This window comes from Gallus gallus, chromosome 4 (assembly GCF_016699485.2).
Source record: "Gallus gallus isolate bGalGal1 chromosome 4, bGalGal1.mat.broiler.GRCg7b, whole genome shotgun sequence".
Lineage (NCBI taxonomy): Eukaryota > Metazoa > Chordata > Aves > Galliformes > Phasianidae > Gallus > Gallus gallus.
This window is the reverse complement of record NC_052535.1, coordinates 53,815,590-53,828,519: the sequence shown is the minus strand read 5'-3', so window position 1 is coordinate 53,828,519 and position 12,930 is coordinate 53,815,590. Positions and strand designations below refer to the sequence as shown.

The 12,930-nt window shown below is 35.8% G+C and overlaps 1 protein-coding gene across 2 annotated transcripts in view; it reads right to left on the bottom strand.

Annotated features, from left to right (window-relative positions):
* Nucleotides 1-1,120: 1,120 nt before the first annotated feature.
* PRDM5 (PR/SET domain 5) overlaps nt 1,121-12,930 on the bottom strand; it is an 84,482-nt gene continuing 72,672 nt past the window's right edge. For both annotated transcript variants that reach the window (XM_420628.8, XM_004941229.5), the window contains exons 15-16: nt 8,934-9,038; nt 1,121-3,742 (exon numbers count right to left, since the gene is read on the bottom strand). In XM_420628.8, the coding sequence (XP_420628.3) occupies nt 3,578-3,742; nt 8,934-9,038 (270 nt within the window). In that variant the 3' untranslated portion in view covers nt 1,121-3,577. The remainder of the gene's footprint in view (nt 3,743-8,933; nt 9,039-12,930) is intronic.

The window sequence follows — 12,930 nt, the reverse complement described above, 5'->3', positions numbered from 1 at the left end:
ACAAACATTCAAATACATATACAAAAAAATCAACACTTACCTTTAAACCAACATATTTCAATTTCTCACTTCTCAAAATCACCTGAAGGGAATGTTTGCCAGTGGAAAATGTTTACTCAAAGGAAAAAGTTGGAGGTTTTTATGTTTTGTATTTGTTTATTTGCTTAAGAAAGGTATGACCAAGTAGAAATATATAAAGGTAAGTCTGCATTGCATATAAACTCCATTATACAGTTCACCACCATGAATTCACCAAGATCATATTACCTCCTGCATGAAACTCAAGAGCCTCATTGAAAGAACAGGGCAGTTGAGACAGGGCTCCTAGTTGAGCTAGGTGCTGGTTCAACAGGGGCTCAGGCAGATCTGTAACCACTTTAGTGCATGAGGGAAGATTCTGGTCTTCTTCCTTACATATCTAAAGTTGTACGAGGTGGAGCTGGGCTCATGCACCTACCTGTGTTTTCCATCAAGGTTTTTAATAGATGCTGTCCATCCCTTATTCTATTGAAAGCATTAAGAAGATCACTACTCCAGTCAGTTAGCTGCTGCTACTGAATAAATACACTATTACTATTAATATGTATAAGATATTTTTTCCAGCAGCAAAATAAGTATTTTATCATTTCCATCCACCGACTTTCAGCAATTAGCTGAGATTCTCAAATACAGTTATTAATCCTAAACATATAAAATTGCAGACCTTTGGCAACAAAATATGAAACAACAATTTATAAATGATCCCTCTTTTTTTTTTTTTTTTTTGTAAGGTGATTTTCTTCTTAGTGTTTCTTTAGTGTAGTCACTCAAAAACTGCTTAGAAAAACCTTAAAATCTTCTTTCTTGTTTTCTTTTTTCTCATTTTCTTCTGCTATCCTCTGTGCATTAGTTTGCATTGAGTACAGGGAAGAAAAAATGTAAAGGAAGAAAAATATTTTTAAAAACCTATAAATTTATTTTTATGTGACTAAATTTTGGATTTCATTTTTGTCAAAAAGGCAAAACAAAAAAGAGAAGTCACTTTTGTGATGTCCTCCTATCCTAGCCACATTAATTATCTTTGCAGATTACTAAGAATACAGTTAAATTAAGACCCCAAACACACTGTCGGACATCTCAGTATTTGACATTGATTCTGCTATCTGAACAGTTTAATTACATGATTTTTTATAATAACTGCAAGAATAAATTAAATATCTCTGGACTTACAAGTCTGATAAAAATAACATTTCCAAATAAGTAGAGAAGTTTTCTTCAATCAGCCTGGTAATACTTATTTCTACTATATTCATCTTATACGTGTACAACATATTTGATTTATATGGAAAAAACTTATTTATATGGAATTATCAAAGACTCCAATTTTTATATACCTCACAAGTACCAAAAAGGGTAGAAGGAGGACTTTCTATATTTTCACACACAGATCGGAGATGCAAAGTAGTAAATCTTTGTGAGTGGTGGCTCAGGGATTACAATCGCATCTCTTTAAAGCATGCATCCTAAACAATGAGAATTAATTAAGTACACGCATTTTAAACACACGGATTGAATGGAACAAAATGATTTAGAGGAGGGTTGTTAGAGTCAGGGTAGTATGGTTAGGTTGCAGTTGGACTTGATTATGCTAACATCTTTTCCAACCTGAGCAATTCTCTGATTCTATAATGGTAATTCGTGAAATATCAGCCATGCAGTTTGCCTTCAGAACTAATACTCTGAAAAACTACCAAAACACAGGAAAGAATGTTCTATGTTTAATTAAAACTAAAAAGAACATAGACTTTATAACTTTACATGGTAGAGATTATAACATAACACAAGATTGCATAGCACATACATGTGGTGATGCAATTTTCTCTCACACACCAGAGTGACATCTAAGTAACTTGTTCTACACTGAACTGGTATGTTAAGGAACAACATAATATTAACTGTGTTCTTCACATGCAATTCTCATTCAGAATCCTCTTCATATGAATTTATCTGAGTATGTAATGCCATGGTTTATTTTACACAACTACAATACGGTCTGGCAGACTATGCCTGTTGCCTTATTCTCTGGTAGACTATGCCTTATTCTTTTTTTAATATCTAGGGGACACAGTTCTATTTTCAAATTTGCAGATTCAGCCAAAGATCACACCTTTGCCTGCAGAAACCTTGCAGGTAACTCATTAAAGCCTAACTAGTCATATGTAACTCAGGGAAGATCTATTGCTATTTCTACTGCTGCTGTGCTGGTTGAAAAATCCATCATGACAGACAGATCTGAGAAGAAAGTGAGATAAAAATAATCATGCTGTTCATTCAGTTATTCCCACTACAGTTCAGAGAAGCTGAACTCTCCTCCCATAAAAACTAGAACCAAGATGTTTCAACAGTAGTTCATTTTATAAAACATGGTCTAAAATGAATATGAGTACTTTCCCAGTGACAGAGTCTTAATATTAACTGCTGATATCTCAGGATTTGCACATCCAATCACTCTCTGAAGTTACGTTTTTTCTATTCTTGTAGATAACAATTTCTTAGTTATCTAGATGTGATACAAAGAATGTCTGTGGTAACTCTTTTCCAAACATCTCAATCAGATATTTGGGAGAATTTCATTGTTACTTAGGGGTATTTCTCCCAGTGCTCATTAACAGGATTAACAAAACAAAGGTTGTTAAATGGGATGAAGAAAACTAGGGCATCAGATTTAGTAGGAGGAAAGACTGAGAACCAGCTGTTCACCAGGAAACCAAATATATGTTAACTAGACAGCTGGAGCTGTTCAAGCCACTCACTCAGGAAATCTTTCCACTTGCCTTGCCTGTCACAATAATGAGTATGAATATAATAGTCTAACTAAAATGTTTTATTTTTTTACTTCTGCCAGGTTACATGCAACCATGAGCGTTCCTATCAGTGTCTAGAACTTAAGTTGACAGATTTCCACAGTTTCTGTGTCCATACATCCTGGCATCTCAAGAACCAATACAAGTTGATCAGTTCCATCTAGTAATGAGAAAGCTGTAAATAAAATGAGGCAAAGTCATGTCACAGTAAAACACAGCATTGTAAGAGTTGAATAAAATACGTCTGGATAGAATCAGCAATCAATCACATAGACAAATTCTGCCTGGTTTCCACTTTAAGATTTGTAAGGGAGTGTGAAGCTTAGACATAGAAATAGTTGCAGACAGCCAGGGGTTCAGCTTCGGATGTCAAAGATTTCCAGGCAGCATCACTAATATCTAGGTTTCTAAGGCTGTAATTGAGAAAGTAAAATTTATTTAAAGCTGGTTGGTTTTTGTTTGTTTGTTTTAAATTAGGATGAAATCTTACTAAATTCTCTTCAACTTTTTATTTTCAAGCCACATTTTACTTCAAGTGAAGTAAGTCTTCACTTCAAGTGAACTTCAAGTCTTTGTTTCTGTCCTGCTAGCATATAAAAAAAGTGAGAAAAATAACATGCAAACACAGTTGTTTCTCCTGACTATGTCTACTAGTCAGGTGAGAAGTCTGGAGTATGTACACATACAAGTGGAACACTTTGGAACATGAGATCCATTCTTCTCATACATTATAATTAGCTGTCAGTTTCACCATGGACATTTTCCATGTGCACTTTGAGGTAGTCATTTCTTGTAAACTTCTTGTGGCAAAGCTGGCATTCTGCCATTGGTCGATTGGGATTATGAGTCAGCTTGTGTCGAATCAGCATTTTCTTCAGGCTGAAGGACAAATCACAAACCTAGGCCAGACAAGACAATACAAAGACAACAACAGAGATCTTAAAGCTTCAAGTATGTACAATGTTCCTAATTTTACATCACTGAAGACACAGCTATGCATAACTGCAAGACTTAATAAATGAGTTTGTCTTCAAAAGAATAACTGCGTCAGAGACCACTTATAAGATTATTACTTTGTCTTTCAGTGTTGTACCTTAACAACACATTGAGGTATTCCAGTAACGTTGCTTTTTGAAAATCTATTTTTCTCTCTGGACACAATAAAAATTACGACAAAAATCTCACAAGCATCTGTTAATTATAACCTCAAGGGAAATGCTTTCTATCTGATCAGATGAATGAGATCTGTGGGATCCTAAAAATCAGTTCAAATTGCTTAGTTATGAGGAGGCAGAAATGAGAAAGAAGGGGTTCTTGAGAGTGCAACAAAAGTTAAAAACAGTAATATAGGAAGCCCAACTGTTGTGGTGTTCTTTTGCCTGGCCAAGGAAAAAGATTATACCTGCAAATTAAACTGCAATTCCTTTACTCTATTACCTGCTGTTTCTTCCCTTCCTCCTCTGCACTCCATGCCTTCCAGTCCACTCTCTGCTATTTGAATAGACAGACGGATAAGGGACTCTGCTATGCTAAAAAAATCATTTCTTGCACAAATTTCTGTATTGCCGTCAAAATGAAAGGTTAACAATAAGTTCAGCTAGGAGAAGTTGGGAAAAAAAGAAAAGTTAAGAATCTGTAGGCAAGACATCAAGTTACTTGATATCATGCAGTTAACACTGTCACATTCAACTTCCATCCAGGTATATACTGTAGGCATGAATTTCCCAGAAAAAAAAATGTTTTTAGAATGTATGCTTCTGATTTGACAAATGAAACAGTCAGTGGTCATATCAGTAGATAAAAATGAACATATACAAGCTTGTAATCTTAGAATTCCACACAAAAACAAGTCCTGTGCAGAGGAAATTCAAGAGAATCCAGAAGAACCTCTCTGATGGAAAACAGAATTTTAAATTCATATTGGTATCAAACTAGTAATGAAAGTGCTGAATGACTCTTTTTAAAAGCAAGGTATACAAACAGAATTGACTATACAAGCAGATAATTGTGACCTGCAGAATACATATATCTTGGTATACTGATGGACAGCGGCTGAATATGAGCCAGCAGTGTGCCCAGGTGGCCAAGAAGGCCAATGGCATCCTGGTTTGTATCAGGAATGATGTGGTAAGCAGGACTAGGGAAGTAATCCTGCCCCTGTACTCGGCACTGGTGAGGCCCCGCCTTGAGTACTGTGTTCAGTTTTGGGCAACTCAGTACAGAAAGTTGCCCTGCCATTTGCTGTGTCCATGTGTGGAAGTGCTGGAGCAGGTCCAAAGAAGGGCAACAAGGCTGTGAAGGGCTTGGAGAATATGCCCTATAAGGAGTGACTAAAGGAACTGAGGCTGTTTAGTCTGGGGAAGAGGAGGCTGAAGGGAGACCTTATTATTCTCTTCCAATATCTGAAAGGTGCTTACAGTGAGAGTGGGGTTGGTATCTTCTCACTGGAGAAAGGTGACAGGACAAGAGGAAATGGCCTCAAGTTGCGCCAGGGGAGGTTCAGGTTGGATATCAGGAAAGCTTCTTTACAAGGGTTGTTAAACACTGGAATAGGCTCCCCGGGGAGGTGGTTGAGTCACCATCCATGGATGTGTTTAAAAGGAATTTGGATGTGGTGCTGAGGGACATGATTTAGCAGAGGGTTGTTAGAGTTAGGGTAGTATGGTTAGGTTGCGGTTGGACTTGATGATCTTTAAGGTCTTTTCCAACCTGAGCAATTCTATGATTCTATGAATGCCAGTGAAGGCAAAACTATACAATGACCATAAAACAGGCAACAGCCTGAGGCAAGTTTTTTACCGAAAATATTTTTCCCCAGACAAGAACATTGTATGTGCTATTGCAATGGAACACTTCTGAATTTATGACATGATGTAACAGAGAGAACTATTATACAGCAACTGTAACTCTCCAACTTTTTTCCCTAAACATATAATTACCTCTTTCAGCCCCAAGCAACAGTCACCCTTTGTTAAGTGATGATGAATGTTACTTACAGCATTCACTGGCTGGGTCTTAATACTGCTTTTGTCAAGTACCATTTTCTATTTCTCTTCCACAGAAAAACACAAAGTGAACTCATGTACCTAATCACTACCATCACACTTGCTCTCATGTTTCAACGTGTTAGAAGTGCCATGTCTTTGTAAACACACATTTCCTGGAAGCTAGGAAGCCAATCATGGATATACACACATAAGTTGCACATATTCTGTGCATCTTATGTACACCTCACAATTTCAAAAATAAAATCAATGAGAATACAGTAACAGAGTTCAAGATGCCAAATTCAGCTTCCACTAAGGTAACTTCCAAAAAGTTCACCAATGACTGCATATTATATTTATAAAAAGAGAAGACAGAGAGTTTGCAGAAACACTCCAATGTAGAAAGAGAATCTGTAGTATCCACTATGAATAGGATGAAAACGTCAGAACATAAAACCACAGAACAAAAAGAACCAGCCTAAGAGCCATTCAGACCAGTATTAGCCTTCCTCCAAAAGTTTTCAAAATCAAAAAAGGCTAAAAAATAAGGCAAACATAACATAAATCTCTTTGTGATTTCCTCAGAAGTTATTAGTATTAAGAATAAACTATTCATGTAAATATTATTAAAGACAAATCTCTTGATTTTTAAGAAGAACTGCTTATAACACAGTCTCATGGTATATTTTTTCATTTATAATGCTCACTTAACAACTGGATCTAGAACCATATGTCCTGCCATTGCTTCAAGGCTTTATGATATTTTACTACCTGACTTCTTCAAAAAGAAAACAGGGAATGCAGGATCATTACCTAAAGTTATGTCATATTTTTTGCTGTGCTCAAACATACAAATATCTTATTTCAGGAGTTTGCTTTATAGTTCAATTTTACAAGCAAGGCTGACATTTTACAGACTTACAACCATCTTGCTTATTTGCATTGGTATTCTAATCATTCCCTCTAAAATGATAAAAGTTTTGATTGAATAGGGAGGATGGAGACAACTGACGTTTAAAAATAAGTGCAGGGTCAACTGAAGGTGGAGCGGTGGGAAATACTGCACTGGAAATAAACTAGGATAAGTAGCACTTGACCTTTCAGCCCTGAAAGAATAATATCTTGTCTCTGAGGAAGATGAAGTTCAACTGGCCTTCCAGTTAAAAACAGGCAAGTGTTCAGAGGACAGAAATCCAATATACTAGGATGTACATGTTTTGTGTTTCTGTATTTCAGTTTTCATTTTCCCTTGTGATGTATATTAGAAGTTTAAAATGGGAATATTCTATTTCCACTATTATCAGTGGAAAGTGAAGTCTTTGATTCATTAAAAGTAAGCTCTAAAATTGCTTTTGATGACTGTTATACACAGAAATGACCATGTAAAGAAAGTGCAACATCATCAAATGGGCTATATGGATTACTTTTAGATGTAGCACAAGCCTGTATTACACGAAGCAGGAGAGCACCGTAAACAGTTGGGCAACTGAATATTGTATGAATGAGCAGTAGTAGCAACTGCTGTGCATGTTAAAACCCTGAAAACTCAGCAATCTCTGTAGTGTGTTGTTGGCCAAACATGAATGTTGAAGAATGATTTTAGTGAAACATGACAGCAATTTAAAGCATTAAAAAAATCTGCAATAAGTGAAGGTACATAAGAATTCTTGGGAAAGGATGAGGGCTAGGTACAGATCACAGCTGTTTCAAGAAATGCTATGATTTGGGAAAACAAAATGCTATCTGGTTAATGAGGAAGACTGAAGAATTATCTGAAGCAGGAAAGTACTTTTCCATCCAGTTCCTATAACAAATTAAAGAAAAAAAAAAAAAAAAGGAAAAAAATAAAGCAACCCTCCCTGTATTGGTCTCAAAAAGCATACAGTGTATCCAAGACCAGTAGGTCTTGGAGCCAAAGCGTGGGAAAGATTGCTCTTACCCTGCAAGCCAGCCAACAGTTGCTAAACAGTACAGCAGTCAGAGAAATGAAAATGTTACTGACAATGATCTCAAACTAGAGAAATTCTCAAGGATTTCTCAAATCCTCAAATCTATAGCCTGGATAAAATTATCCCAAAAGAATACAGCAAATCTCCTGACTCATAGACATTATTAAAATTGCTACTATTGAGTGTGAAATCTTTCATTAAGTGAATTTTAGTCTTAATGAAATGTTAGACGCTGCCATTAAAAGCCAGATCAATTAGTAGAACCTTCTAACTTTCATGCAAAGTGGTTATTCTAACCTCGCATCCAATTTTAGAAATTTCTGAACAATTTCACAACTCTTCTGACTGAACCACCTAGGGTACAGCTGAAAACAGGTAGTTTGCTTGAGGCTAATTCAACACTAGAATCACAAAATAAGGAACCTGCACTCATTTTATTCCCTGGGCTGATGCCCTCACTAAATCCTCAAACAACAATTTTAAATCCAGTATTTGATAATTCTCTATATCATTCCTTGCCAATTGTTTCTGCATATTCAACCTTCCCATACACCCTGGAAGTGATGAGATGCATCATATACAGGATGGGGCATGCTGTAATTGACAGCAATCTATGAACTGTAATACAATATTCTGCATTTCAGAACCACAAACATACACAGCATCTGTGATTTCTTCATTGTTTAAAGAAAACACATAGTTATTGAAAATAACACACCACATTTCATTAAACAAAAATAAGAAATTCTGAATTCATACTTGTGTTACTGAACATCAGAAGCATCCGGACTCCGTGTAATGCCTTTAATAACTTTTTCTGTATAAGCTGCTCTCTCCAACTATTAATCCATCAAACAATCAAAGGGAGACCCAACTAGCATGAATTTGTAACTTGCAACACCCAAATTGCATTAAGAACAGTGAAAACAGCACTTATGGGAGTCAAAACCATAAAAAAAAGTGTGTGCAGTGCTCTTGGCAACTGCAGTGGATACATAAAATTCACCAGAATGGTCTTTCATGAGCTAGGCAATTGAAGACTCTATTAGGTGTAACTTTATGCCGCAGCCAATGGATGCAAGGCCATATTCTCGCTGAAGATAAGCCTTGCTCCTGCACTGAAGTCAAGAAGACAAAGGGATAGATCAACTCACATCACACTGAAACGGCTTCTCTCCGGTGTGGGTTCTCATGTGCTCATCGAGGCCTCGTTTTTGACTGAAAGCCTTGTTACACTCAGAACATTGGTATGGCTTTTCCTGTATGAAATGACAACAGTGAGTGAAAGTGAGTCAACACAGAGCCCAAGTCATTAAAGGAGTGGAATTCCTTGCTGGATGGTGCAAGTTTTATATTCTCTCTAAGGGATTACAGTCAGTGAAAACAACAGAAAACGACTTTCAGATGATTAAGTGAAAGCTGGGAAAGCTGTGGCCTGACAGTTTCCACTTCAACACCCACTTATGAATTAATTATCTGTTTCAGTCTTTCAAACCCAGCCATTTTGGAAGTCTGTTTTTTGTAATACGAAAGGTACAAAAACATAAAATTTCAATGTGTTTTCCTTCATCCACCACAAAAGCTTAAAGCATAAAGACTAGTAAGATGTCTATAAAACCTCACATTCTTTACCAGGTTTCCAAGCAAGGGAAGAAATGAGGGTAAGAACTGGGGGGTACAAGAAAAGCTTGCAGTAGAGAAAAAGCTTATTTTGAAAAAAGTGATGACAGAAGGTTAATCACATATTCATTGCAGAATCTCAGAAGAAGTACAGATGGCAATCTAGCCATCTGTATTTTTATTAGAACTATTGGTTAGCAGCTACTGTAACACACAATGTTATAAGAGCAGCAAGTTCACTGACATCAAATACTTAAATATTAGAGGTATGTATGGAAAACCACTTATATAGAAATTACCTTCTTCAAAGTTCTTCCTTAATATATAAACCTATATATAGGTAATTCCTCCTTTATTCCACTAAATTTATGAAAGAACTGCATGGAAAACATCTAAATAAAGTAATTAAATATGAACATAAGCATTATGGCACTACAAATTGCTCCACTGATGATTCTGAAGCTCTAGAGGCACTGCTATTTTCAGTCAGTCGTCCTTCTTCCATTTTCATTCTACTTCCTTTTTCCTGTGTTCCCTAATTACATATTGCTTGAATTCAAAAGACAGACAGATGCTAATATAACCACTAAGGATTTTTTACTAGGTAAAATTGAAAATAAAAACTGACAATCAATAGGCAATAAAAATGTTAACAAATAATAGTAATTAATTATATATGGTCTTTTGGGAGATACTGTGAGATCCATTGCTAAGGGAGGAAGAACAATTCACGTAAGGTTTTGAAGCTAAAAATTGTTATTGACTTCCTATTCTGAGTATGTAGGGGAAAATACATCTCTATATATTGCTTAATCCTGCCAGGTCCTCAGCATAAACTGCATAAATTAAACAAACTGAATATCAATCAGTACTGCTCTGGGTAAATCCCAAGCTTTTTTCTTTAGGGCAGCTCTTTGCAGTATCCAGAGATCTCAGCTCTTCTGTTGTAAGCCATGAGAGTGCCCATGAGTTCTAGAGTTCTAGGAAACTCCCATGAAGTTTCCTAGAAAAGATTCTGTCAAAGAAATGTCTCAGCTTGCAGTGACATGAAGCTCTATCATCAAGGAAAAGTAGTTCTTTTGCAATATCAATTTTACATTTGAGTATATTATGAAATTTTAGAAAGTACATTCTAGTTTGATGCAAGACAAAACTGTCTGCTGACACAGCCTGACTATATGGTGTCCAGCTGCACATCATTACATAGCCCTAATAGAAGAAATAAAGTTTCCTTTGTAAGATTCTTCTTACATGTTTATCTTCTTTGTGTTTTTTTCAACATTAACTTAATTTTGCAATTTCCATAACACTTCAGTATAGAGTAAAACATAAATTACTTTTAAAATACCACTACTGATCTTATATAACCATCTACACTAAAAAATTTGTAATGAAAAAATTTTTCTGGACTGCCCGAAGACTAAAGATTTTTTTAAGGCAATATATGGATAAGCCATATGAAAAAGCAGATTACTGCAACACCTTTAATTGGTCCTGCATTGTGGTTAACATAAACCACATTTTCTGTGAGTTCTCAAAAAACAACCTTTCTTTATGTGGGTTGTTCTGCAGAAAGGAAAATGTGAAGTATATGATGTGTATATCTAAAACACCTCTGAAAAAAATCAATTATTGCAAACAGTATCAGGTACACTTGCTTCCTTTTTATCATCTTGTTCTACAGGAAACTGAAGGGTTAACTTGATTACTATTACCTTCATCATTTCAGAGTCAAATGGGCTTCTGAAGTGCCTAGGTTCTGTTTTAGTGAGAAAGCCAATATGAACACCAGGAATTTAGTCACAAGCCTGGGCAGGAATATTGCCCCTGAGGTTATACACATTTATTTGTATGATCTGTACAATTCCCTACTGCGGGAGGAAAATAAAAATAAAGGCATATCTATTCATTCTCTTGGCATTTACATTCACATACGCAGTGCATGAAATGTATCCAAAGCTGCCTTTGATCTTATTTTAGATCCCTTACATCTGTATATTCCATTGACTTCAGCAGACACAGTTTTGATTCACATCAGCCTGCTCTCTCCATTAAGCTGCCCTTCATTCACATTTGTGTCCATTAAAAAAAACATATGATAAATTATAATAAAAAAGCTATGTTATCCAGTTATATAAACTGGATATATAAACATACACATGTATATGTATATATATATGTATGTAAATATGTATTTAAAAACACAGCAATAAGTCTGAAAGAATTGAAATGCCACCACAAAAGGATAACGTGGACAATGATGAGATTTGAATGAAGTCGGAAAAGGGAATAATCAGCTAACTGTCAACAAAACAGGAAGTCAGTGGAAGGTCATGTAAGTTTGACTTCAGAGAAGTTAGCAAGTGCTAGTAGTATAAATCTACCCTCAGTACTAAAGGCATCTGCCAGCCCACGGTTATGGTGGCAGCAAAGCCAAAGGACTGCATGTGTTTCCTTTTATTGATGATGCAAGTGAGGAAGGGAGCTGGGAGATTGGGAGAGACAGGATTTGGCTGATACTGGAGTGATTTAATGTTACTCTTTTAAGTATATCAGGTCTAAATAGAAATATATATGGGCATTTATAATGTTTCTGCCTCTAAACAAAGAAAGACAAGAAACGCTTTGGAGACCCTAAATGAGACTTGCCATTCTGGAAGGTGTTTCTCTATAAAAATGGTTCTAATGTAGAAGCACCCATACTCAAGAGACCGTATTCTTTGCTTTTTTTGAGTAATTTTCCACAGTGATTGTAGAGTTATACTACTCAAAGTGAGCTTGTTGACTACAGAAACATTACTCAATAATCCTTTTCAGAGCTTAGAATTTTAACTGACATACAGAGCATGCTTAACATACCACAGCTATCCAGAACTGCGCTCATTTTTTAAATGTCCTGAATTCAGCTGATTTACTTCCCATCAAAAAATTCACATATTGCTCTTTTTTTTTTTTTTGTAGATCATGTTCATACATCAAAGCATTCATGAGAGTTACTAGAATGTCAGGGTGAAATACACTGACCATCTTAAGTGTTACATGACAGTCAATGAACTGAATGTGAATTCTCTTTGTGCTGACAACTGAACACTCAGTGAAGCCAAGAGAAACAAGGAAAAACATATTACATCTTATATTACTTAACTAACAGTAAAATATTTTTTTTCCTCTGGAAACATACAAAATTCACATCTCTCTGACAGACAAGTTTAGAGGAAAACATGACATATTTAGGGAAAATGAACAATAAGGTTGCTACCCATGGTTGTAGTACACACACAAAGCTTCTTGGTAAAGCCAGAAGAATTTTGAAAAGATCTCAATCCAAGTTCCTTAGTAAACAGCGGATATTGAACTTCTAGGGGTGTGATTTACTCTTACTAAAGGAAACACAAGAGTTAAAATATAAAGTGTTGTTGAAAAAATTAGCAAGAATGGAAAAATGTGGACTAGAACAAACAAACATGATCACTCAGAAAACATTAAAGTATATCAGCCAGGCTTGCAGCTACCAATAACTGAATTCAGTTA